At 36.6% G+C, this 27,637-nt stretch overlaps 1 protein-coding gene across 1 annotated transcript in view; it reads right to left on the bottom strand.

The window, feature by feature from the left end:
* Positions 1-27,315, bottom strand: part of CERKL (CERK like autophagy regulator) — a 39,524-nt gene extending 12,209 nt beyond the window's left edge. Inside the window, exons 1-5 of the mRNA XM_070956871.1 lie at positions 27,057-27,315; positions 19,207-19,449; positions 9,105-9,236; positions 2,987-3,050; positions 781-923 (exon numbers count right to left, since the gene is read on the bottom strand). Of these exons, the coding sequence (XP_070812972.1) occupies positions 781-923; positions 2,987-3,050; positions 9,105-9,236; positions 19,207-19,449; positions 27,057-27,315 (841 nt within the window). The remainder of the gene's footprint in view (positions 1-780; positions 924-2,986; positions 3,051-9,104; positions 9,237-19,206; positions 19,450-27,056) is intronic.
* Positions 27,316-27,637: the final 322 nt, after the last annotated feature.

Below are 27,637 nucleotides of genomic sequence, written 5' to 3'. Positions count from 1 at the left end.
AAAGTATCTGTAGCAGGACTACCAGATTCTGTAACAGTTTTGTTCCTTATGCCACCCATCCTGTAAACTCTCAAGGTTCTTTTTTTTCGCCATGTACATGTATACATCTGAACTAGACTGTGATGTTTCTCTGTGACCCCAAGTGATAGATTAGGCTATAGAGCAGTAGTGGGATTCAAATCCCGGCACTACTGGTTCGCTATCGGTAGTGCACGGGCATGCATGCTTGCTTTGCAAGCGTGCGGTGCTTCTGCGCATGCACAGAGCGTTTTTGATGACGTCTGGGTGGGTGGGCGGAGCCTCCCACCACTGCCACTACTGGTTCGCCTGAACCGGGGCGAACCAGTAGAAACCCACCACTGCTAGAGAGGGACCTTCTCACTCAGAGTTGCCATCTCTATGCACATGGATCTCTCAACAATTAACCAAGATGATTCAGGTTTGCTGTCTTTTCAGCATTGTTCATAAAGTGACATAGGGGCTAGTACATTTGCTATACAGTACTTCCATAAATAGTTCTTAAGTTAAAGGCAAGGACTGATTTTATAGGAGCCATACTTAAAAGTGTGAGAATGACAAAGAAAATAATTCCTATAGCTAAAGACTACTAAATTAACAAGATAAGCCATGTATCATGGGTTCATCGGAAGCAAAGGGTAAGAAAGTAATAGCAAAACAATATGCATTTTTAAAAAATCAAAATACTTATTATAAAATCTAGTAGAGATTCTTATTCATGTAACCTTCTTCATATTAACAACTACTAGTATGTACTCTCACCTGCTGGTATTATCCCAAGTGGAAGTTGTGATTTGACTGGTACAAGTGCATTATCACAATTCTTTCCAGCATCCATCTGGGCTCTAACCAAAAGACCATGAGCAGTCTCACTGGCAGTGCCATCTCCACCAACACAAACCACCCTACAAAATAATTAAATAATACTCCTGTAAGACGATTTAGAGTCAAGCATTAGATATTAGAAATTTATTAACTTTTCCAGGTAGCTTATTAGCCAAGTTTAATTTTTATCTCTACAGAGAAAATAACTTCCACTTTGACATTTTTTTTATTAGTGAAGTCTGATAAGAATGGTCACCCAATACACTTTTTCTTTAAAAAAAAAAAATCACTGTTTCCTCCTTTGCAATCCCTTTTTTCCATTTTTCCCCACCATCAATCTGCATTGCATTCTAATAGTGAATTATATAAAATACAGTTCTCATTGTAATTAAAAAGCCATCTCATTTGTAACAGTAATTAAATTCTCAAAAACTCATCATTATTAAATATTTGTATAAATATTGTATGAATTCTATCAGATGAAATGCCTTAGACAATATATCAAATAAAAGTCAAGAGTTATTTAGTAAGATACCTTTCTGACCTCTTTTACTTCCGGAACATTTTCCCTTTTAATAATTTGCCAAAAGGGCATGCAAACTGTATGGCATACTACTGAAAACATTTGCAGATGTAAGCAGATGATAATGTAAATGAGAAGGAGTCAGATTCTGTTAGCCTTTCACTTCTGCAGACACTTGTTGCATTTTTTTGTGAAAAGCTGTAATACAGGGGTCCACTACCAAGCCGTGGCCTATTTGGAATTGGGCTGCATGAGTAGCTGGCTGGAGCGTACCCATACACACTCACATGCATGCATGCCAGCCCGCCACTCATGCTGGCCCACCACTCACGCAAGGGCTGCATGCACACCAGCCTGCCACTCACACAGCCCAGTTCCCCTTCCCCCCACCCCCTCAGCAAAGCTGCCAAGCCGCAAAGGTTGGGGACTGCTGCTCTAATACATTGTTTGAAAGACTTTGTAATTCTTCTCAGGAGAATATTTGATGTAATTCTTTTTGCATACTAGAACTTCTATATCAAAAATTGGTTTCTAATCAATTATGACTTATAATGGTGACTACATAGGGACATTCATTTTGAACCCACTTTTATTATTGCATGAGTTTTTAGCACTGTATTTTATGACTATAAACTACTTCAGGAGAACTGCTCTTAAAAGCCAAGTTAAGGCCTGTACTATAGTGATAAGTTTACCATGTTTACCATGCTGGCAGAATGTCATCTAGTGCCTCTGTTTAAGGTGGGCATCATTCTATTGGAGAAAGATGGCTAAGATGATCCCAACTCCCTAGTAGCTCTGATGCTGGTCCTACATAGGATTGCTTTCTCTCTCAACATGCAGAGCAACAGCTTAAGGGTCTCCCAAATTCATACTCTTACCTGACTATTGGATAGATTCTTTGCCAGGCTTCAATGGATACATCAATTGCAGTCTTTGTTAGAGGAGGATAAGGCCCTAACAAGCCCCTCAGTAATTCAAGACTGCATTACTTGGGGCGGCTTCTGAAGACTACCAATATAGGTAGTCCTTGACTTACGACTAGTCTCTTAACAACCATTCTAAGTTACGACGGACCTTCCAAAAGGTACTTACAACCCAGGTCCAAAATTCTGATGGCTGATTGTTTTTGATGAAGCCCTATAGAGGTTGGATCCACAATGTCTATGAAAAGTCCATTCTGAATGAAATGTTTCTGTCCTGTGCACTTAGCCCAGGAAGGCATGCTCTGTGGCTTCTCCCCTAGGAATGTCAGGAGGATGATAGGCCAAAGCAGGCCAACTCTGTGGAAACCCTCCCGTGCCCTGACTCTCTGGAACAATTTATCTTGTCCCCATACTTTCAAATATCAGGAAAGCTATAAAAATTGGCTTTTCCTTCCTTTAGGATGAGAGGTGTCTCTCTTGCAGGTTCTTTTAAATTATGGTTTTATTGCACTTTACTAAATTGTTGCTCTATGGTAGTATAATTTTATATGAGCTACACAGAGTCTGTGTAATTTGGACAGGGTATAAGCAAAGAAACAATGCACACATTCCACAAATTATAAAAAAAAAGACTGGTGCTCTTCAGCCTTTTGCTTCTTACAGTAAAAAGAAGAAGGTTTTAAAAAAATCTTACCCGTGGAAAGAATTTAGGTCACATTCCTTGAGCAGTGTAAGAGCATGACCTTCATATTCAGTAACTATGTAAAAAGAAAGACCCCATAATTCATTGTAAAACTAAAACAATTAATACCCATTTAAACAGTATTGAACTTCTTAAAAGGTAGACAAATCTTAGAAGATCCAATCTGGGTCAGTCATCGGGACCAGAGGTTTTGTCTTTCGAGCTTTCAGGCTCATGCTGGAGCCCCTCCTCAGGGAACTTTTCTATGTGCTCTGGGCTGTTCTGTGTGTGGTATTTATATGGTGGCTGTAGTGTGTAGCTTTTTAGATGTAGATTGGGGTATTGATGACTGGCTATGAAACACAATCTACATTTTAAAAGCTACACACAACAGCCACCATATAAATTCCACACACAAAGCAGCCCAGAGCACATAGAGAATATAAGATGGGCTGCAGCATGAGTCTGAAAGCTTGGAAGACAAAACCTCTGGTCCTGGTGACTGACCTAGATTGGATCCTGCAACATTATCCTGGGACATATATATTCATCCACAATTCTTAGAATCGCTTTCCAGAGAATTGTTGGGTACTCAGTGAATTCCCCTCTTCCACCACCCCTTAGAAAAAGAGTCTCCAAGTTCCAACCAAGTTTAATTTTGAAATATTGTTTGCTTCTGCATGCCCACAGACTTGAACAAACCATCATCAGATGCTCTGCTGGAGGTAGTGCTACATGCTAAGGACAAGAATTCTGCAAAAGAATAGCCTTTTGACCATTACGCCCCCCCCCTCCCCATCAGCAATGTCTGCCTGGTGGTTTCTTTCTTATATAAGGCATTTGAAATAGCTGTTTCACACTAAGGATGGGAAATTTTAATCATGTTGGGGTATCTTAAATATTCAGAGTTTAAAATATTACAATATTTAAAATATTACCAAAACAATCAAAATCACCTATTTCAAATGCAAGCAACTACCGTATTTTCCGGCGTATAAGACGACTGGGCGTATAAGACGACCCCTGACTTTTCCTGTTAAAATATAGGGTTTGGGCTATACTCGCCGTATAAGACTGCCCCTCTTCCAACGCACACCAAATAAAAATTAAAAAACATCAACTGGCTCACCCACAATGTAAAAACAGCTGTGCTAGACCCAAAATGGCCCCTGAAACAAGCAGGAACCTCACACAGCCACAAAAAGCCCCCAAAAAAACTACTTTCACACTTTACACACACACAACACAACACAACACAACACAACACAACACAACAGGCTCACCCACAATGTAAAAGCAGCTGTGCTAGACCCAAAATGGCCCCTGCAACAAGCAGGAACCTCACACAGCCACAAAAAGCCCAAAAAAACAACTTTCACACTTTACACACACACAACACAACAGGCTCACCCACAATGTAAAAGCAGCTGTGCTAGACTCAAAATGGCCCCTGCAACAAGCAGGAACCTCACACAGCCACAAAAAGCCCAAAAAACCAACTTTCACACTTTACACACACAAAATTCCACATACAGCTTTGTGAGATTTTGTGTGTTTGTGTAGTTAGAGTGAAACACTACAGAAACACACTAAATCTCAGAAAGCTGCACAAATATTACTTTATTTTATTTTATTTTTATTTTTATATGAAAGCTAAATTTAAAACTTCCTAAACTTTAAATGGCTAGGTCTAAAAAAGAAGAACTAAAAAAACCCCAATTGACTATTTTTTTTAAAGCTCCCAAAGGGGAAAAAAACTTACCCAATAGAACAGGGATCTCCAACCTTGGCAACTTTAAGACTTGTAGACTTCAACTCCCAGAATTCCTCAGCCAGCTTTGTTTTGCTGGCTGAGGAATTCTGGGAGTTGAAGTCCACAACTCCTGCCTGCATGATTGCAGGCAGGGAGTGGCTTGCTGATGGAATGGATTCAGGCAAGCGAAGCAAGGCAAGCGTTGCGATTAGCAGCTAAGGTAAGCAAGCTGGAGGGGGAAAACTTTTCCTTTTACAGGGCTCTGGGCTCTGGCGATCCCAGCTGAGTTGCCTGATTAGCAGGCAACGCAGCTGGGATCGTCAGAGCTTGGATCGATGGCTCTGGCGATCCCAGCTGCGTTGCCTGATCGGCAGGCAACTCAGCTGGGATCGTCAGAGCTTGCAGAGCCACGTAAAAAGAAAAAAGTTTTTTCCTTTAACATGGCTCTGGCATCCCAGCTGAGTTGCCTGATTAGCAAGCAAAGCTGGGATCGTCAGAGCTTCGATCGCCAGAGCCATTTAAGGCTCGTCAGAGTCTTTTGGTTACAGGAGCCTGGTTACAGGAGAACGACACCCGGCGTATAAGACGACCCCCGACTTTTGAGAAGATTTTCATGTGTTAAAAAGTCGTCTTATACGCCGGAAAATACGGTATTTTGAATTTGAAACCATGGTTTCAAATGGGAAATGCGTAATTCAAAACATTTTGTGCATCATTATTGATAGGTTGATCTACAGCCTCTTGGCAAGAATTTCTAACACTTAATTATTTAACTAATCAATATGATTTCTTCCAACTACAAAATGGTTTCTTCTATTAGAATTTTGCTACTGAAATGTTGAAAATTTGAACTGACAAACTTTCTCAGATAATGAGTAATGAGCTCAACTTAATTCTTGTACTATATTAAAAAACATATTTCTAAATTAAAAGAATCTTGGAGCACTATAAGCTTCCATGATAAATACAACTTTTTGAACCTGCTTCTTTTTTGTGGACCTTATTAGTTCTTTTATAACAAGAAAAATAGATGTTATTTCTAATAGAAATAGTTTTATTACATATAATTCCATTATCTTAGTTATTAGTATATAAAATATAAATCTTTGCCTCAATTTGAACAAATGAAGTATGGAAAGAATAAAGCTGGGAACCTAGTAACAAAATAAAATAACATAAGAAGCTGATGGATCACATACACATCAGAATCTGTGGCCTCAGAGGAAATGAATTTTTAAATGTATATTGCTGCTGTTGGTTGCTATTATGTGCAGTACAATAAACACCAGCAAATAAAGAATAAAGTGGCACAATGCAGATGGTATAAAGTATTATAACCACATGTACAATTTTCTGGGCCATGGTTGCCAGAAGAGGCAGCCCAGCTGTATCCACTCATCAAAGGTTTCTGGTGACTGATATGACAATTCCAGATGGATTTTTTTATGTGTGTGTAACAATGTACATTACTATATTCAAGATTACATTAATATTTCATGCTTAGCTGTCTTTGGTGTAGTATGTTCCATCATTTCCAGTACTTTTGTAGATGTTTAAATTCACTGAATAAATGATACATCACTGTAAAATCCCAATGTTAATATGCTTTAATATTTTTAGTTATTATACTTTAAATAAATTTAATGATTGAATATGATTTATTTTTATAGCTCACCTAATTCATTATAATAAGTAAAAATGTTCTTAAGGGTGTGAAAACAAATTACTGTATAAAATAACATCAATTAAATTATGCATGTGTCACACCATATCCAAACCTTAAAGGCCAGAGTAATACTGTGCAAAGCTCAGAAGCAGCACTTTGACACTATCATTCTCTGTGCATACTTCAAAGCTGAGCAGATGAGTTGATAGAACATTGAAATAACAATACAGTGATTTTATGTATCACTGGGATACATAAACATTGGGAAGATATATTTATAGCGCAGCCCCAAACTTCCAATTACCTGTATGTGTGCACAATCAAATAAGTGTTGGTTCCTGGCAATTGCCTTGACTAATCCCTGCAGTGTTCTTGGCAAGATTTTTGCCATTGCTTGTTTCCTGGAGCCCAGAGAAAGGGATTGGCCCAAGGTCACTCACCCATTCTAACCTGGTGCTTTAACTATCACATCAAACTGGCTTAGTTGCCTAGATAACAGAACTTAATGGATACAATAGACTGATACATTCCAATCTATTGACTACTGAATAATTAATATAACAAAGGCATACATCCTTTTCTCTTGCTGAATCAAAGAGAAGCAATACAAAGCAAAGAGTTTATGACTGCAATGAGATAGGTTATGCTGGAACATAATGCTTTGCTGCGCTTTAAAATACAAGTCCATTTTAGTAGTTCAATAAGATGATATGAAGTATTTGTTCTTTTTTCAACTAACTCTGCTTTGTTATTGCATATGAAGCAGGAAATATTGTTAATTTTAATTATGACTCATCCTAGGGGGAGCTCCAGGAAGTAGAAGTAATCAAGTCTGCCAAAGCTAAACTGTCTCGACTACAAAGCTTCAGAATTGAGTTATTTCCATGGCTGCATGCTTTACAAAGTTCTAAACCACAAACATTCATTATAATCTAGTTAACCCTAAAACTACAAAAAATAATAATAATTGTAGTTTAGTTAACTTATTTTTATTGTACAATGCACTCAAATATGTGAAAAAGAATTATTTTAAATTATGTTTAAGTAGTCCATTATTCTGTTTATTTTTTTGGAAGAATATATTCCTGTGTGATTGTCAATGTATGATTATCAAATTATACTGTTGCAAAAATAACTAGTTCAATAAACCTGAAGTCCTTGTAATTTGTTGAATTCTCCTGAAGGAGTGCTAGCCAATAAACCCAGCAGTATTCTTTGAATTATTATTACATATCACCAAATTTTAATATATGGCATATATTTAATGTGAACGTCTCAGTTTTAAAAATTTAATTCACTTCTACTTTAAAACTAGTAATTAATGTTATCCACCACAATAGATTAAACCAGCTGTAACATGGGGCACACCATTTTTAAACCAAGGTACCTGAAAGGAATTAATTTACAGACTGTGTCCATAACCTAGGACCCGTGACTCCCAAGGGAATGAAATTTGGGCATGAGATGTGGCTGCTTCAGTGCTGCTGGGCTGCTGCTTTAGTGACGTAATAATTTTCAACGTTCCACAACAATTTCCCAGCCCCTCACACAATCCCTCACTTCCTCCCCATCCAACTACAGCCACTTACCCTCCTGATGGGAAGGGTGGGAGGAAGAGGGAGAAAGGAATCCCTGCACACCATTCCCAATGTATGCCATCCACCCAACTGCCCCCAGAGGGAGGAAGGGAAGGGAGATTTCCAATGCTCTCTGCCAGCTTCCTACATTCATTCATTCATTCATTCATTCATTCATTCATTCATTCATTCATTTATTTATTTTATTCAATTTGTATACCGCCCTCCTCCTAGTGGACTCAGGGCGGTGCACAGCCAGAACTAAAACACATACCAATACAAAATTTAAAATTATTAAAAGAATTACATAACTTTGGCCCAAATTTAAAACAATTCAAATTAAAACCCATTAACAATTTAAAAAGCTAAAAAACTAAAAAAGACTAACAAGGGGGGGGGGTTCACGCCAGCCCTGCCTGATGTAAAAGAAAAGTTTTCAGGGCACGGGGAAAGACCCGGAGATCCGATATCCTTCGTATCTCTGGGGGCAAATCGTTCCAGAGGGCAGGAGCTGACACAGAGAAGGCCCTCCCCCTGGGGGTCGCCAGACGACATTGCCTGGCTGACGGCACCCTGAGGAGTCCCTCTCTGTGGGAGCGTACTGGTCAGTGGGAGGCTATCGGCGGCAGAAGGCGGTCCCACAAATATCCATGGCATGACATGGCAATTCAATGGGGAAGCTGGCAGGAAGTCAGAAGTTGCTTCCACTCCCACTGCTTTTTTACCCACCTGTGGTCACTCTGCTTCTCTGTTTAGGTAAGGAAATATCTCTGATGATCCAAAGGAACATGGCTTGTCTAATATTCAATAAATATTAAAAGCCAACATCATATTTCCAAAATAAAAATATTTAAAACAAAAATAGGCAAAGGAACTTTCATAGAACGGCAGTCCCATCTCTGATAAGCAATGTGCTCTGCTCAATAGGGGGACAAACTTGTGCAAACAGGCCTCTGGATTGACAGACTGCTTTCCTACTATTGGTATTATCATCTACTTTCCCAAAATAAGCTCTAGAAAATTCAGTAGCTCATACTTTGTCAGCCTGTCCACTGAAACACAAATATCTCCAGTATTAGTGAGTCATGCAATGTATTAATGGATTAAACCGAAGTCTCTACTAAAGCATCTTACCAGTAACGTCAGTCATGATGTCAGCCAGTTTGAAGAGGGGAGCAACTTGCTCATAATAAATCCGAGTAGCTTCTTTTTTATGGCTAGTTGGATTGATAAATACCTTTAATGACTTTGGCCGATTTGGAAACCCTAAAAACAAACAGATGTCACAGCACCTTTGATAACAGGAAGTACAGTTTCATAGGTAACAGGCAGATATTTATGCATTTTTGGAACCATACAGCTTTTAGAGTTCTTCGTAACCATGGCAGGAGGTGAGGGGAGGGAACCAGCATGCTCATTACTTATATCCAACTCCCAATATAATCCTGATACAACTAGAGCACTGACCCACTTGTGTGTTTATAGCTGACAATACCTACTTTAAGTGAGTCACCATCAAGAGCACTATGCAGCAGCTATAATAAAAAAAGATTTTAGGTCACAGTTCAAACCTGAAAGAGGGAGAGTGATAAATTGAGAAGAGAATTGTCTCCTGGGAGAATAGGAGGAAGTGCCTCTCAGCAAGGATTTGATAATAGTACTCCTTCACAGTTGGTGTAGAGATTTGATACTACAATTTTCAGGATTTGCAGATTATGTATCATGCCACACAGAAGGAGCAGGTGCAAAAGAAATCTGCCCTTGATTAAAAGATTTTTAAAAAGGGCACAGGGCGAAAGGATATGCAAAAATCAAACCAATTTCATTCACATTTGAAATAAAATTTGAGGTTATTTTCCTATTTAATCTTTTAAAATAAACTATTAATTATCTTTATCTCAAAACTAATTTCATTCATCACAAATTCTATTCATATTTATTTCTGGTGGGATTTCACAAAAGCAAAAGGACATTTCTTCTGCAGTATAAAAGTTAACTTTCCAATTTATCCATCCTGAGCAAGAAAAAAACCCATAGAAGAAAACATAGAAGCTATAATGAAACAATTCAATTTCTTCTCTTTTGTACTATAATTATAATAATACAATATTATTACAGTTCAACTAAAATAAAATTGGGAGTCATGAAAAAAAAGTTGCCCGAGTAGAATAGAAATGTTCATATTCACATTTTTAAAATCTTGAAATTGTTGATTTGTATACAGTAAGTTCTGAGAAAGCAATCTTTCCCTGCTACTGTGCCTTCCAGTTCTATAGACTTTCCCAGAATTGTCACTGCCTGCTGTGCTAGCTGGGAACATCTAGGAGTGACTGTTCATACATATCTAGAAGGTAGCCAGACTGAAAAACATTGTGACAAGGGTACGCAATTGGCATAGTTTCCTCTTCTATACACAAATGTTGGTGTGTTCTGACTTCCTGTTCTTCTCCAAGCGTTTATCTGAAAAGATACAATGCTAAGTGCACTGAACTATCCAGTATAAATATCAGTTACTGTTTATGTGATCCAAAGTCCATCCTTCACTTTTATTAATTGCCAGGACAAGTTATAGATGTATAAGAAACTGTTGCCTTAGCATTATGTGACAAAGAAATTGAATCCAGTACTGAAAGTTAACTTGAGTTCTATATTGTGTCTTTTTTGTGTGCAGCCGCTACCTGCAATCGTGTCCAATTCTTTAATCTCGTTTGAATTTTTGTTTAAAAGTATCAAAATTGCACCCTTCTTCAATTTGAATGGATGTGGTGAAAACCGATCCTAATTTGAGAACCTATTGTAACCTAAACAATTTAAGAAATTCTAGTTCAATCATTAATATACTGATACGTATCAGAGTAATACAAGTAGTCCTCAACTTACAACCACAATTAAGCCCAAAATTTCCATTGCTAGGCAAGGCAGTTGTTAAGTGAGTTGTGCTCCATTTTACCACAGTTTTTAAGCAAATCATTGCAGTTGTTAAGGGGATCATATGGTCATTAAACAAACCTGGCTTCTCCCATTTATTTTGTTTGTCAGAAGCTGGCTGGGAAGTTAGAAATGGTAGTTACATGACTCCGGGAAGTTGCAACTGTCACAAATAAATGCCAGTTGCTACGCAACCAAATTTTGATCACATAACCATGGAGATGCAACAGTCATACGTGTAAAAACCTGTCGTAAGACACATTTTCAGTGCCACTGTAACTTCAAACAGTGACTAAATGAATGGTTGTAGGTCAAGGACTACCTGTAAGCTTCTTTGATGATTTTGCCTATACACTGTAACAGATTGTACTTGGTCTTCTTGGTCTTTTGTTAAGGATGATGTGGCTTGTGCTGCATCAAAATTTATTCTCTAAAGAGAAAGCTGCAGACAATAAGGTTCAAGAATACAAGTTCTGGTGCTCTTAATTCCTTAATGTTAAATGTATTTTCTGTGTTTATTTCACAGAAAATGATTCATTCTACCAAGAATCCTGTCTTTTCTCACATACATTAAGTTTGGGTTACCAGTCTTCCACATGTATTCATAATTGTCAAGTGTGAATTGATTTTATTCTTGAATGCTTATTTAATCTTTCTTTTTATAAAGCAGTCCAAATCACTGTTTAATGTATTGGTCCCCTTCCCTCAAGCATTCAGCTAGATCAGTTATTTCTTCTTTTCTTAACCTAACATCCAGATGGCCCTTAAAGCCTATACATTTGTGGGACAAGCAGAAAGTATTTCTCAATTTACTGATAGCTGTCAGGATAATTTGTGCTTAGTAAGCAAAGATCACTTATTTCCAATTATCTCACAGCTTCAGTAACATTCCTTCCATATATAAGGACTCTAAAATAGAACTCAGAAATGAAGAAAACCTCAAGATAATCAGGAACAGAACTGTTTTTGAAAAACTGGGAGTTTTATTTTATTTTGGGATTTTTTTCAGAATAAATTTTTGAAGTGATGATGAATTTTAAGTCTACATCATTGGACTAGCTCCAGCTGAAGAATCTGTCATTTGTTCCAATTAAACAAAAAACAAATCCAAATACAGTTTGCAAGTCTAAAATTGCCCGTTCCAGATAAGCATTAACCAGTCAGACAAACTTGATTAAGCCTCTTCCAGTATTATGAAAAGCATCGAGAGTTCCACTTTACTCCTTTATCTGCCTTACATAAATAATGGCCTGCACCAGGCAGGTTGTTTTATCTCTTGAAGTGGTCATACAATTAAAGACTCTAGAAAAAGCAAAGTTTACAATATATTGAAGAGCTTTCATTAAAGAAATAGAAGAGGCCCTCTGCAACAGACAATCAGTCTCATTTTGGAGGGTGTTACAATGTGTGAGGCTCTCAGGCTCATCTCTGCATCTCTAAATGTGGGATGATTGTCTTTCTTCACAACAAATGAAGTGGGTTGTAAATAACTTTTAAAAGTGTATCTGAGGCAGTACCTAAATTTTGGGTTAAGGAAATGAGCAGGGAAGGACTGAGTAGACGCGAATCAAATGAACATTAGGAACCACACAGAGGGAGTTCTAGATTTGGGAACTCAGGTCCTAACACAATAATCAGTGTGTGGAAACAGGAAAAGAAGGCTGCCCTTCTCATTACTTGTGTAAGCTCTTCAATCATTGCATTTAATAACCTAAATGGAGGGCAAGGGAGGGAGTGCCAGGGAAGGATTTTGCAGACACAAGGCTTATTCTTAGTCTGATGAATCATAATAGCTAAGGTTGATAGCACTGAACTTTAAATCAGCAAATACCTTATCAAAGTATCAATAATACTCTAAGCATTTCCTAATTTATTTGCTTTCTACAGCTGCCCATCTCAAAAGTGGCTCTGGGTGGCATACCTCATAAAATCATCTAACATATTTTCCTCTTCCCCAATGAAATTATTCAGCCAATTTTTAATAAACAACTTAATATGTTTAAATATTAAGTGTTAAGTGTTTCAACTCCCACTATAAACATATAGAGGCTACTATACAGCTTTGGCAGCATCATAACCTACATTTAATTTAAGAATTTATTGTAGCTTTCTTCCCCAAACTGAAGTAGTGCTTTTATAGAGAATAGCCAACTGTTCCTCTGCTGGTAACAAATGTGCTAATATGCGCTAGTTTAAATTTGATCTATCAGTGAATGAATCAATGAACCATGAAAAGTAGGGGTTAATCAGGGTGTTCTGAAAACAAAGACTCCTAGGGCAGCAGGGACGCTACCCTCAGACACACATCTGTGCTGCTTTCAGTACTTAGTTTTATGGCAGCAGGTTTATGTTTACCAAAGTTCGGAGCCCGAAATGATGTCACTGTCATATATATTATTAATCTTTTATACCACCAGCAATAAGAAAATTGCTACATAGAGACAGTAATAATGACACGAATAAACATTTTTCATGCTAACTAGAGATAAAACATAGTTGATGCTACAACTGTTAATGTATAACATTAATAGGATAATTAAGACTTCATGCATGAAGCTTTAGACACCCATTTTAAAGTTTGTGTGGGAGGCGTCCTGTAAAAGAGATTCAATAACATTTACTCATATCAATAACCATTCTACTTTTATTCTGAAAAGACCACTAGATAGATGATAGATAGATAGATAGATAGATAGATAGATAGATAGATAGATAGATATAGATATAGATATAGATATAGATATAGATATAGATATATAGATATAGATATAGATATAGATATATAGATATAGATATATATTGCTAACTTGTTCTAGAAATCGGATTTTGAAAGATAGGACAAATGATATAGTTTCATCTTAGAAGCCCTCATCATAGATATAATGAAAATATTGAAACTACCCTATTCTGATTATAATTATAATGTTATATAATTATGTTTTATAGCAGTATTTCATAAAACAAGCAACATTATCTTTCATAATATTTTTAGAATTGTATCTCAGTGAACTGCAAAGCCTAGTTTTAATTTAAAAGTTTTGAAAACTGTTAATGGGACATATCAATGTGCACTACAGTAAGTATCAAAGCATAATTTTAAATTTGGTTTTAAATTGTTTCTAACTTTTGTATTTCTGCATTTTATTCCTTGCCTGTTCACCGCCCTGAGTCCTTCGGGAGTAGGGCGGTATACAAATTTAATAAAACATAAAACAAACATAAAACATAATCAATGAACATTAAATCATAATTTAATCATAACCCCCACGGAGAGGGTTCGCAACTTAGGCGTTCTCTTGGACTCACGGCTGTCTTTAGAAGAACACTTGACGGCTGTGGCCGGGAGGTCTTTTTATCAGGTTCGCCTGATTCGCCAGTTGCGTCCCTTTCTGGATCGGGACTCATTAAATACGGTCACTCATGCCCTCATCACTTCACACCTGAACTACTGTAATGCTCTCTACATGGGGCTCCCCTTGAGGAGCACCCGGAGGCTCCAGCTGGTCCAGAATGCGGCCGTGCGGGTAGTTATGGGAGCAGCATGGCGCTCCCATGTGGCTCCCCTCTTGCGCGTGCTGCACTGGCTCCCTGTGGTCTTCCGGGTGCGCTTCAAGGTCTTGGTTACCACCTTTAGAGCGCTCCATGGCTTAGGACCGGGGTACTTACGAGACCGCCTTCTGCAACTAATAGCCTCTCACTGCCCAGTACGCTCGCATAGAGAGGGGCTTCTCAGGGTGCCATCAGCCAAACAGTGTTGACTGGCGGCCCCCAGGGGAAGAGCCTTTTCTGTGAGGGCACCCACCATCTGGAATGAGCTCCACCCAGAGATACAGAAGATCCCGGATCTGTGCACTTTCCGCTGTGCCCTCAAAACATTCCTGTTTCAGCAGGCCGGCCTGGCCTAACTTTCCCTTTATATTGCTTTTGCTTTTGCTTTTGTTTTAAACTGGGATGTCTTAAATTATCTAGGACCAGAGTGTTTAGTATATTTTAATTGGTTTTTTAACGTTTGTATTACATGTATTTTTATCTTTTGCTGTTCACCGCCCTGAGTCCCTCAGGAATAGGGCGGTATATAAATTTAATTAATTAATTAATTAATTAATTAATTAATTAATTAATTAAGTTCAACACGATCATCTTTGATATATTAAAACCTGTTATCTTAAAACAAACAAAAGAAATATTATCAAAGTAGACTTTTATTCATCAACAAAAGTATTATTGCGATCTCTGTATAGTTTCAATTTTGGGACATGTGCAAAACCAATATAATGAATATTTAAGATAGGATAAATATCTTAATTTTTTCGTAAGAAACTGGTTGTGAGGTATAACAGAATCCTTAATATCAGAATCTTTAATATTCAATTTTAACTACAGAACTTTTTTTATGTTTATGTTTTTTACTATAAAACCAACATTTATAACAATCTGATTACATGCAGATATAGTAACATCTATTTTTACAATGCCATTAGAAGGCTTGGACTTAAGAACATTATAAACAATCAAATTAATAATCAGTCTTTTGATACAAAATGAGATACTGAAGGTCAGGTAATATAAAGTACCTATTTATATCACTATGTATGATTCTATTTCAGTACTTGAAGTACTGAAAAATGGAGAAAAGAAATTAGCAAAAAAAAAAAAAAAGAACTCAATAAATGAGAACACAATCCTGTGTATTAAAGCAGGATTAATAAGGGTCAACCAAAGTACCACAATCACAAAATGCTATCAGGAAATGGCAGAAGTGATCAAGGATGCTGAAGAGGCTTTTTGGTAATAAATAAATAAATAAATAATTTTATTTCTATACCGCCCTTCTCCCGAAGGACTCAGGGCGGTGTACAGCCAATTTAAAAACACAACACACAACAATAATTAAAAATTAAAATAATTACATAGATTTGGCCGATTTAAAACCCCAAACATTTAAAATACCCCAATTAAAATTATTAAGTTGATAGCCCTGCCTGGCGGAATAACAGGGTCTTCAGTGCGCAACAAAACACTCGGAGGTCGGAGATCTTGCGTATTTCCGGGGGCAGTTCATTCCACAGGGCTGGGGCTCCCACAGAAAAGGCCCTCCCCCTGGGCGTCGCCAGCCGACATAACTTGGCTGATGGCACCCTGAGGAGACCCTCTCTGTGGGAGCGGACTGGTCGGTGGGAGGCTATTGGTGGCAGAAGACGGTCTCGAAGGTACAGTTCCCAGTCATACAATTCCCTCCCTTAGGACTATAAACCTAATCGCTTAAAAAAGGAGGTAAAACATTTTAATTCTATCTGACTTTTAATAATATATAATTTGCAACATAATTTTAAACTTTGCTTATTCATGTTAATATTATCTTAATTTTATTCCTAAATTTGCTTTTGGTCTTTGGACCAAAAGATAATGAAAATATTGTTTATCATAATTTTTTCTATGATACCAAATTACTGCAAATATTTATGGTATTACAGATCTTGATTTATGGGAGTAGTGAGAAACATTTGAGAAAGACAGTCACTCCACAAAGTCATCTCCAATTCCTTTACTTCTCATATGTAGAGATAAAGAAACTGTCATGTCAATGAAGAAATAGACCCCTGAAACAAACAAAAATAATCCTGATGATGTTCTGGAAGACCCTGAAAAACTTGTTCTCCCAAACCTTGGGATGGATGAGATGGAGACTCCTTATTTGAGGTGTTGTAATATCAGGGGGACGCGGTAGCTCAGTGGCTAAGACGCTGAACTTGTCAATCAAAAGGTCAGCAGTTCAGCGGTTCGAATCTCTAGTGCCATGTAACAGGGTGAGCTTCCGTTACTTGTCCCAGCTTCTGCCAACCTAGCAGTTCAAAAGCACGTAAAAATGCAAGTAGAAAAATAGGGAGCACCTTTGGTGGGATGGTAACAGCGTTCTGTGCATCTTTGGCGTTTAGTCATGCTGGCCACATGACCACAGAAAATCTTCGGACAATGCTGGCTCTTCGGCTTAGAAACGGAGATGAGCACCACCCCTAGAGTCGGGAACAACTAGCACATATGTGTGAGGGGAACCGTTACCTTTTACATTGGTGTGTGGTTTGGATTTCTGGATCAGTAGTTATAGTTATCTTTTTTAATAATTATTTTTCTTCTATTCCGATTTATTGTGTTTTTGTCAGGCTGTTTTTTTTTCTTTGAGCTGTGTGGAATCACTTGGGGTCAAGCAGCATCCAAATCGGATGGATGAACAAGTAAATAAGTAAGTCAATACTGCACAAACTCAGTTATAACAGAAAACTAGTTAGTATAAGGATGGCTTCACAGTAGCAATTAATTTATGGGAAACATGGTTTAGAAAATGTTGCCCAAGTCAGATACAATTTCCTTTATCATTTAAAAATAAGTAAGACATTCAGTTTTTCAAAACAGAAAGGGGGTTTGCAAATCAGCTTAACCATTTTTAAAACAGTTTAAAAGATTAATTCTAAAACAGTTGCATAAAACAAATGTAAAAATAATTGGAATAAATTTTAAAAGCTACAAAAGCACAGAACCTAAATAGAATTCACTAAAAGCCCACCTAGTGGCATCAAAAACAACAGAATTATATCTAATCTTTTTCCCTGGGTTGGCAGGCCTTTTTTGTGAACATCCATTAAATGATAATCCATAAACCATGAGTACTAATTTTAGAGCAAGCCAAGATAGTTTGAGATAAAGTGACTGTGTGCAAGGACAAAAGATTTTTGCATATATTGTACTAATTTGATGTGGCCTGATAATATGAACACAGTTCATTATCATTAAACTGCAATTTATCATTACTGCTAAACTATAACTTAACACTATGGCACTAGAGTGGTGAGAAGTCACCTCTCATCCTACTAGTATGGCTGTAAGGAGACTGGAAGTTTTTCCACTATAAATTGTTCATTCTATTTAATCTGAGAACAATGAATTCTGGATGCAGCTTGCAGATCCCTTTCCTAAGCAAATTGTTTCTGCCCATCAGACTGGTACAAAAATTATGGAAGAGTTCTGCTAACTGATGGTAGTATGTATTGCTTAGGCAGAAGGGGAGATGTATAACAAAAACAAATTTATTCAACCACATGCCTTCTCCTCCCAAGTACCAATCAATTTGAAGCAAAAGTAGAGCTGCAGTGCACGTCCAAGGGAGAATGGGAATCTACTTGTATTTGTAAGGTCAAAATTACAGATAGGCAGGTAGAGGCACAGTAAACTTTGAGAAGAAACCTAAATCCCATCAGGTGTGAACACATCAATTGCCACAACTTATATTTTACTAATCAATGCAAATAAAATTTAATGGAGTAAAAAGGTTGGTCACCCATGGGTTAGGAAAACAAGCCAGGAATATAATGCATGACCTGAAGATGATATAATTTTACAGGATTCAGAAATAATAAGTAAAATTACAGATAGGCAGGTAGAGGCACAGTAAACTTTGAGAAGAAACCTAAATCCCATCAGGTGTGAACACATCAATTGCCACAACTTGTATTTTACTAATCAATGCAAATAAAATTTAATGGAGTAAAAAGGTTGGTCACCCATGGGTTAGGAAAACAAGCCAGGAATATAATGCATGACCTGAAGATGATATAATTTTACAGGATTCAGAAATAATAAGTAATTGCAGGTAATGAAACAGAAGGAAAGGTTTCTCATCTCCTGTTGAACACAGGGACAGAGAAAAGAGCTGAGTTTCATGCACACAAATTAAGAGTTTAGTATTATCTATGAACCAAATACACAAAATAAAATCCGTGTAATTTCACCATGTGAAATGTATATCAAGGAAACAATAACAGTAATAATAAAAATCATAAAAACCATATCAACATGAATCAAATAAGTTATAGGAGATATAATGTATGGCTAAGAAAATTATGTAAATCTTAATTATCCTTACCTGGACATAAACTCTTCTAAAGTCAGTAGAATGTATTGTCCCAAAAGTGCTTTTTTCAAGAAGCAACTGGAATTTCTGGGGTTTTTTTTTGAAGATGTTTCACTTCTCATCCAAGAAGCTTCTTCAGTTCTGATTGGATGGTGGGAAATGGAAGGATTCCATTCCTCACCATCCAGTCAGAGCTGAAGAAGCTTCTTGGATGAGAAGCGAAACATCTTCAAAGAAAAACCAGAAAGTCCAGTTGCCTCTTGAAAAAAGCACCTTTGGGACAACCATGACCTGGATGATTGAGAATCTCTATAGACAGTAGAATGTATTGTTTGATAAAACAATAATATTGCTGTTATATCTTTTATCACAAAACCTTTTGAAAATATGAAAATTACTTACCTGTCAAAATGGTCTTCAAAGATCTAAACCATAAGTAACAATGGTCTTCACTCATGTTACCTAGATTGATGGTGGCATCTTTAAGTTTATTGCCTTCTTTTTTTAAACACACAAAAATAGTAATTCCTAATAATATGCCTCCTTTTTCTTGCCCAGCAAAACGACGCCGTTTCAATTTTATGGAAAATACATCTTTCATTTCAACAGATTTTTCCTTACGCTGTAAACCAATACTGAAACCTCCTGCAAAAAAGGAAAATAATGAATACATTTTAATCATGTATAGTTCTTAATATATAAGTGTGAGAGAATATTATGTATTTGTACACATACATACACAATTGGATTGCTTACTAGAAACATTAAGGGGCTATTTATTCTCATGATGAAACAAGCATAAGTTTACAATAAGTAGTTACTGACAGTCTATGGAAATTCTCAATTATGCAGGTAAGGTGCTTTTTCCAAAAAGCAGCTGGACTTTCTTGGTTTATTCCTTTGAAACATTTCATTTCTCATCCAAGCTTCTTCAGTTCTGAAATTTCAGTTCAGGAAAAAAAAATCAAGAAAGTCCAGTTGCCTTTTGGAAAAAGCCTCTTTGGGACAGTGACAGACAATCCTTGTGAAATGATCTCCATCAGGTAATGAAGAACTGGAAGTAACTGCAAACAATATAAAGCTCATTAATTCAGGAATAAGCATCTGGGACATCACAAACTGATTCTCGTTCAAAGGATTTACTTCTTAATAAAGAAGGTTCAACCTCATTCAGAACAAAATTTTCCTGAACATTAAGTTCCCAAATCAGTAAGTTTTGCACATGTCCAAGTTTCTCACAAATGAACAGTATCTATAGAAACACAGCCCTAAATAATCTGATTTTCACACATCTTTTTAGCCATTAAGACTCATCTAGCTGCAGGTTGAATGACATAGCCAAAGGTCTACAGCCAACAAAATCATGATAGGAAGAGATTTTTTTTAAAAAAATCTCCTTACTACATGAAGTTCATAGAAATATTGAATGTCTCTTGTGTTGTTTTGTATTGCTGCCACATCCCAAAAAATGTAGTGATCTTGTTTTTCAGCGATTAAAATAATAGAATGCTAATCATGGTTAGTGTATTACAAACACCTCTTGAAGTTCCAATGTAATTGGTCTTATGGAGACTACTATCTGAAATTGGCAGTTCTACAACTTTTTTTATAAACAAGGATATCATAGTGTTAGACCCAATTTCAAATGGCTACACAGTTATTTTAAACAGTTATAAACAATTTCAATTAGAAGGAAATTACAAAAATTTTAACTTCACCTGAAAGAATGGACTTTCACCATCAAATTCTCATTCAGTTAAAAAAATGAAAACTTTTAAATTTTTAATTAAAACTGGCTTATAAATTTATACTACAAACTTTTCTTTTCCATTCAGGAATTGTCCATTCATTAGTATGATACTGATTATTGCTAGCTGTTTCAAAACATTAACTCTCCTCTCATATTACCTAGTAGGATACAGGGTGCCATCTGTTCTTACAGGGGATTTAAGTACACATTAGATATCATGCTATTTACTTGATTCAGCGCTCACTTCCCACTGTATTTTTAAAATCAATTTAATTACAAGGAACAAAGATAGTCTTTCCTGCTATTGTTGTTGTCATCATAAGAGCAGGCCACAAACCTTCCTAAAGTAGGTTACACTTGTTAGTTTTCTTCTCTTTTTAACCACACTTAACATTAAGAAAAGCCCCAGCAAAAACAATACTACATACAGTAGCTCTTTAAAATATTACTGTAAGCCAAGAGCTTGTCTACATCAATTTTGGCACATCTGCCTGATGTAGAGCATAAACAGGATTAGAGGTGGATTTATCTGCTTGACATTAATTGTACTCACAGTTTCTGCACATGTCCACTTCTTCAAATATAATACAAAAATAAGGTTGGCTATGATATTAATTTCTATTAGCATGTGTTAATTACTTTAGTTAAGCATATCACATTCATAAGTACCTGAACCTTTTCAAACATTTCAAATTTTTAATTTTATTTATTAACCAAACTTATTTGACAAGTCATATTTTACTTCTCCGAGATTTGCTCTCTGAGATAAAAGGGGAAGGAGATATTTTTTATTCTTATTATTTTGCTTTTAAAATTTAGGATGCAAAAATTGGACAGAAGGAAGGAAACTGATCAGAAGAGAATCATTTTAGGTAAATATCATCTGAAAGAAATTAACTCCAAGGACCATTTATACAGATAGATAAATTTTCTTTCTTCATGGTTTAATATATGTTGGATCTGTGGGTGGAGAAGCTTAGCTTTGGCCAACATGGCACAGAGACAGTTTCTTTTTTGTTCCAAAAAGACTATACAAGTTGGCAAATATTTACAAGTATCACCACTGCCAGGCAACAAAAGAATCAACAAAGCTACATGAATTCTGAAAAATATTAAGTGTGGTGGTTGTATTCTACACTTTTTGAGACGTGGTGGTAGGGATAGGAAGAAATATAATTCTGAATGTACATTCTTCAAGAACTATGTTCTTATAAAAGTGAACAAACCTAAACAGAATACATAATCCAATGCAGTTTGTTGGCACTGTACTGTTTTTAGTAGATTGCGCAAACAAATGGACATTCGATTGGGCAATCCATTAAAATCAATACCTTCCATTGTATTGGGCTGTATATTTGAATATATGAAAATATTTCAACAACCTACAGGAACCTACTTATTAGTTGATTACTAACTGGTATTGTTAACAAGACACAAATCATAGTTGCTGAGAAATGGATTCTCTTACTTTGAATTAGAGAAATTTAGATTAGTAACACCTATAAATATAGATAAAACATTAATTATGGAATTAATTTTGTGTTACTTTATACTTTATGCTATTTAAGGATTTGAATAAATTGACTTTGATCTTTTTAATATCTGAAACCTGTAAATTTATACTTGCATATGAATCAAATGCATGTCAAACATTTTATAGAGAAATCAGATAGCCTAAAGCATCTAAAGCTACTGTCTCTTGACATTCATAGCAAGAAACTGTAGTACTGATACCATTCAGAATTCCACAATAATGTTCTCTGTACAAAAGAATGAATGTTTCCTCTCGAACTATCTTCTATAGAAAGAATATAGAAAAAACTATTGCTAGTGGAACTAGTGCAAAATCTAATAATGTTTCAAACTGTAGCATTAAAAGTAAACTAAGCAAAGATACTTATTCACTGATTATGCACATTACCTGGTATCTCCTAACTGTATGACAGAATTGGTAAAAGAAAACTAATGTCACCATTTTTATCCTAGAATGTGAGCTGCTTTACATACATTTAGAGAATGCAGTATGTATTACATATGCAATTAAGGATACATACACTTTGGTTTGTGTTAGAGGTAAGATGCAGGAGAATTTGGTGTTTACTTTTCTTAGATCAAGCACAATTTATGAACTTAATTTTTAAAAACTATATCCTGTACAGTACTGGACATCAAATATCACAAAATAATGTGTACTACTATTATTCAGACAACAAAAAAATATTTCAGTTTAAATTTTGTGTTCTTTTCCCTACAGTCTTCCATATTATGTCCCACTGCAAGATACTTGCAATATTACAAAAAGATTCATTAAGAATAAAATTAGCCATAAAATTTGGCTTTATCTTATTAACATTTGTGTATGAACATTAGGCTCCAGTCCATAATCATTAGCACAGAAATATCAGAAAACTAGGGAGGGGGGACAAAATATGCATTTGTTATAACCCATTTCTTTTCCAGTATTTCGTTTCATATTTTACATAATATTGTTTTCCAAAAATATCATCATAACCAAAATATATCAGTCAATAAATAACAAATATATATTCTTGGGTTCAGTAATTATGTCATTTCTTCATCAATTATTTCCCTGAAAAAAAATCACTGTTTCCATGATACACATTGCTAGATAGGACTAACATCTGTTGTTTCAGAGATTAAAAGGTCTGCAAAGTAATCTAAGCATACTTTCTTTTGCACCACAGATGCTATCACCACTTAGTGAATATAGCAAACTAATTTCAACGCTACCATTAAAAAAACCCCACATTATCAATTTCCATTTATTTTTTTAAAAAAATATATATTGGTATAATTACACACGCAGTAAGCATAGGAGTAATTTGTAATTTTTAAAATCAGTTTTACCTTAAAAAAAATAAAACAATAATACTGTATTAAACAGTACATAAAGGCATGAATTAAATTTTTGAAACTCATTGGAGCTCAGAAATAATAATTTTATTTATTACATTTATTTATTAAATTTATATGCCACCCATCTCATGGTTCAAGGCAAATAGAAATTGTGCTTGCATACTGCATAATTATGTTAATTATCATAGTATATTTTTACGAGTTTAGATTTCCTGAAAATCTTCATCCTCAAAGTATCAAATACTAGTTTATAAAAACTATCATGGCCTCCCTACTATTGGTAAATTTGAATGCCCTGAAATATCACATTAATACAGAATTTTTCTGATTGTAGCATTATAGTCTGATCCAATTATTATAAGTACCTCTGATTTTTTTAAAATTTATAATTTTATAATAATAATTTTAAAATATTTGAAATATTTTATTATAGTTTTGGGAATTTTATGAATGTTTATAGTCTTACAGTTATTTTAAAAATGGAAAAAAGTATAATATTCTCTTTTCATTAAAGCTGCATACAGTCCAAAAATTATTTAAAAATATTTCAGGCTACCTTTCTCTAGTCAGTAAAGTAGCCAAGTATCAGATTTCTATGCAAACTTGAAAAAAAATAATACTGCTTTAAGAGTTTCCTTTATCTTTAATGAGTCAGCTTTTTAAAGCATCTGCATCTATTTTAAGGTTACACAAACACCATTCAAACTGTGGGCTACTTTAATGAATGCTATGCTCATGGTAGGTCTGAAAAGCTTCTTCCTAATTTTTTCTGAAGTGTACACAATCCTAATTTCTGATGCTTTGGATATTTTCAGTTAAAAAAACCTGAATGATTAAGTATTAAATATGCAAATGTTACTTTAAGATTAGTAAAATTCATTTCTGCCCCCTTCCAAAGAAACTCATAGGAGAAAAATACTAAACATTTTGCAGATTGTTAGCTATAATTAACCAAAAGGTCAAATACTGAAAGGAAGCAGCAGATACCACCACAAAAGTAACAGATGTTCTTTGAGTTCATCTGGACAAAACAAACATATGTGAAAGAAATCTGATACTATCATAAAATCAGCTGGTGTCTAACATAATGGCAGACCCTTATGGTAGAAGGGTAATGTATGTATCAAACACAGAGGTAATGTAACACATTTGTTTCAACAGAACATTGTCATAAGAACATAAAAATAACTCAAAAGACTACCAGAATTTATTCAGCAAAAGCTAAAGATACATAAAAAGTTCAGCACATTTTAAATTATGTAAGCTATATTTCACAGGATTCACGTTATCTGTAAATAATACACTGATTAAAGTTCCGATATAAATAAAAATAGAACAAATTGATTTGCCTATAAGTTGCTATGCTGACGAAGTCAACAAAGATAACTGTCATTTTACTATTTTAATTTTAATATATAGGCTTTTTACATTACAATATTTTGGATAGGACATTAACACAAATAAAATATGGTCCAACAACCACAATGCAAGATAATCAGGGGCATATTTTAAATATTTTAATATTCTAAAGTATTCTTAATGGGAAGAACCATTAAGAACATTTATTTCCATGAAAATGAATCTGCTATTATTTTTAAAATTTAAAGATACAAGTTTACTCTATATTGTGATGTTAATTGTTTATCAACAATAATGGAGAAAAAAGCCTTCATCATGCAAATGGAAGTCCTCTCACAAGACAGGAATTCTAACAGAATCTTAGTAACACAAGATTGTGGATTGCATGCAGACTTCCATGTGTAATTCCTTACATGCAGAGCCCTATTCATTTACTTTGAATAGTACATAGTCACTCCATTGTTAGGGGTGGAGCTTGTAGTTAAGAGCCTGATTTGCTTTGATTTCATCAACTCCCTGAATTCCCTACTCTGGCTAAGCCTAAGGGCATCATGTAGCATGTCTCCATGGGCTTTTATCTAGTACCCTATCAGCCCTGCAGAATAAGTTGGCAGTTTCCCATAATGACCATTCTATTACTTATCTCAGTCCTATGCAGGCATATTCTGGGAATTAGGTTACCAAACCTTTCCCCCTCACCAAGCTACTAAGAAACACAAGATTGAGGATTGCCACAAACTCTGTTCTGAACTGAAGTGGGGTTCCATGATGTTTTCTTTTTTCCACAATACTTTTAGTGTATTGTACTGCTGTTTTATTTGCCTCCCAACACCCATTGGGAACTGGGTGGCTTAGAAATGCTGTAAAATAAATAAGCAATACCCTAATAAACCATGCCCTATTGAAAAGCTCCAAGTGGTGATGAAAATTTACATTTTCCTATTCCTGGAAAAAACACTGCATTTCATGATCAGCTCCAACCACACTGACCTTGGCATTAGGCCATTAAGAACAGTTATGATTGGCGTAAAACTTGCCTACCACAGCAAATACAAGGGACAGCTATTCCCTCGATAGAAAAATGGAACAATGTTTTTTCTTTCAGCCACTAGTCTGCCATCCTATTTTCTTTTTAAGGTTTAAGCAGGGTTAAGATTAAGAAAAAGAAGCTCAATTGGAAAGCAGAAAAAGGAAATGTCAGCCTTTACAAGTAAAATATTCTTTCCTTTGCTGGTGAGACTGCATGAGAGGGAATTGCATGTCATACAAGACTGCAAGGCTTCATTGGGTAAACTAATTTAACTCAAACTAGGATTCTTTCCAAAAGCCACTTTCTAGCCTTACTATGGAAAGACACACCTGATTTTAATAGGTTTTCAGAGTAGTTTTTTTTTCCTTTTTGCAATGAGAAAATAGGCAAAAGTGGTTGCAACTTAACATACAGTAAAAATGCCTGTATTTCTTCTGAACCTTGCATTGGAAGCAAGGTGTTCTTTAGGTAAAAATGCAGTTTGAAAGCAGGAGCCCCTCCCCCCACAAATATCCCTTTGCAGATAGAAAAGAGAGGCGAAACAAACCAAGATTCTCACTCTTTGAGAGTACCCTGTTCTATACCCAACTTTACATTCTAGATAGCCCATCACTGGCAAACTCGTGTTAACCAAACTTTCCTTCAGCTTTGCTGCTCCTACCACCCACCCCACACAACACCCCCCCCTTGACCTCCCCATTCAGTGAAAAGGGGCTGGAGAGAAAACTAAAACAGAACAATGTCTACAAGGTAGTCCACTTACAACAGTCACTCAGTGACTGTTCGAAGTTACATCACTGGAAAAAAAGGCAACTTAGGACCGTTTTGCACACTTAACGACCGTTGTAGCATTCACGTAATTTACATTCGGATGCTTGATTGAGCGACTCACATGTATGACGGTCGCAGCGTCCCAATCGCCTTTGGTGAGCTTCAAAGTCGATGGGGAAACCAGATTCACTTAACAGCCAGGTGGCTAAAATTTAACAGCTGCAGGGATCCCCTTAGCAAGGGTGTGGCACGAACGGTCGTAAGTTGAGGACTCCCTGTACTTCTGAGGCAGGGAGTTCAACTTTCATTAAAGTCAGCGAATATGACCACGTAACTTACGTAGGGATAAATCTAGTCTCTGGGAGTTTTGTCCCTGGTGGGGTGGGGAAATGGAGAGAGAGGGAGGGGACATTATACACTCTCCCTCTTTCATTGACACCCTCACAGAAGAGGCGCAGCCCTCACCTAGGGGGCTCTCAGGCGTGATAGGGCTCCAGCTAAGCCTCTGGGCGCTCAGCACCACGTCGCAGCTCTTCTTCTTGACCTCAAAAATTCCTCTCAGCAGCGGCTGGTCCTCTACGTCCCCTGTCGCCGCGTCGTTCCCTTTTTCATCCTCGCTGGAGTAGCCGGGGTTGACGTGCCCGGCGCCTCCTTCGGATCCCTTAGAGACCTCCGGGGGGCTCTCGGCGCAGCCTATTCTCCTCGACCTGTGCAGTTGGGGCATCTCGCCCGTCCCCTCCCTCCGAACAAAAGGAGGGGGGGAGGCAGAAGCGTCCCGGCGGCCGCTGCCAAGGGATCGAGCTGCTTTCCTCCTCCTCTTCGGAAGGGGGCGGGGAGGGGAGCCGAAAGAGAGGCCTAAAGGCGCGTTCCCTGTGCCTGAGTAGGCGCGCGACCGACGCCCCAGCCTCGCCAGCGGGGAGAGAAAAGTTTTCTGGCGCTTGCAAAGCGCGCGGGGTGTGTGACTGTGTGTGTGTGTGTGTGTGTGTGTGTGTGAGGGTGAGGGGAGGAGGCTGAATTCAGATTGATCTCTGAGGGCCGGAGGAGGG

The sequence above is a fragment of the Pituophis catenifer genome, unplaced genomic scaffold (genome assembly GCF_029215685.1).
Source record: "Pituophis catenifer annectens isolate HBS135680 unplaced genomic scaffold, rPitCat1.0.hap2 SCAF_1, whole genome shotgun sequence".
NCBI classification, from domain to species: Eukaryota; Metazoa; Chordata; class Lepidosauria; order Squamata; family Colubridae; genus Pituophis; species Pituophis catenifer.
Note: the sequence above shows the minus strand (reverse complement) of the source record. Positions and strands in the feature narration are given on the sequence as shown.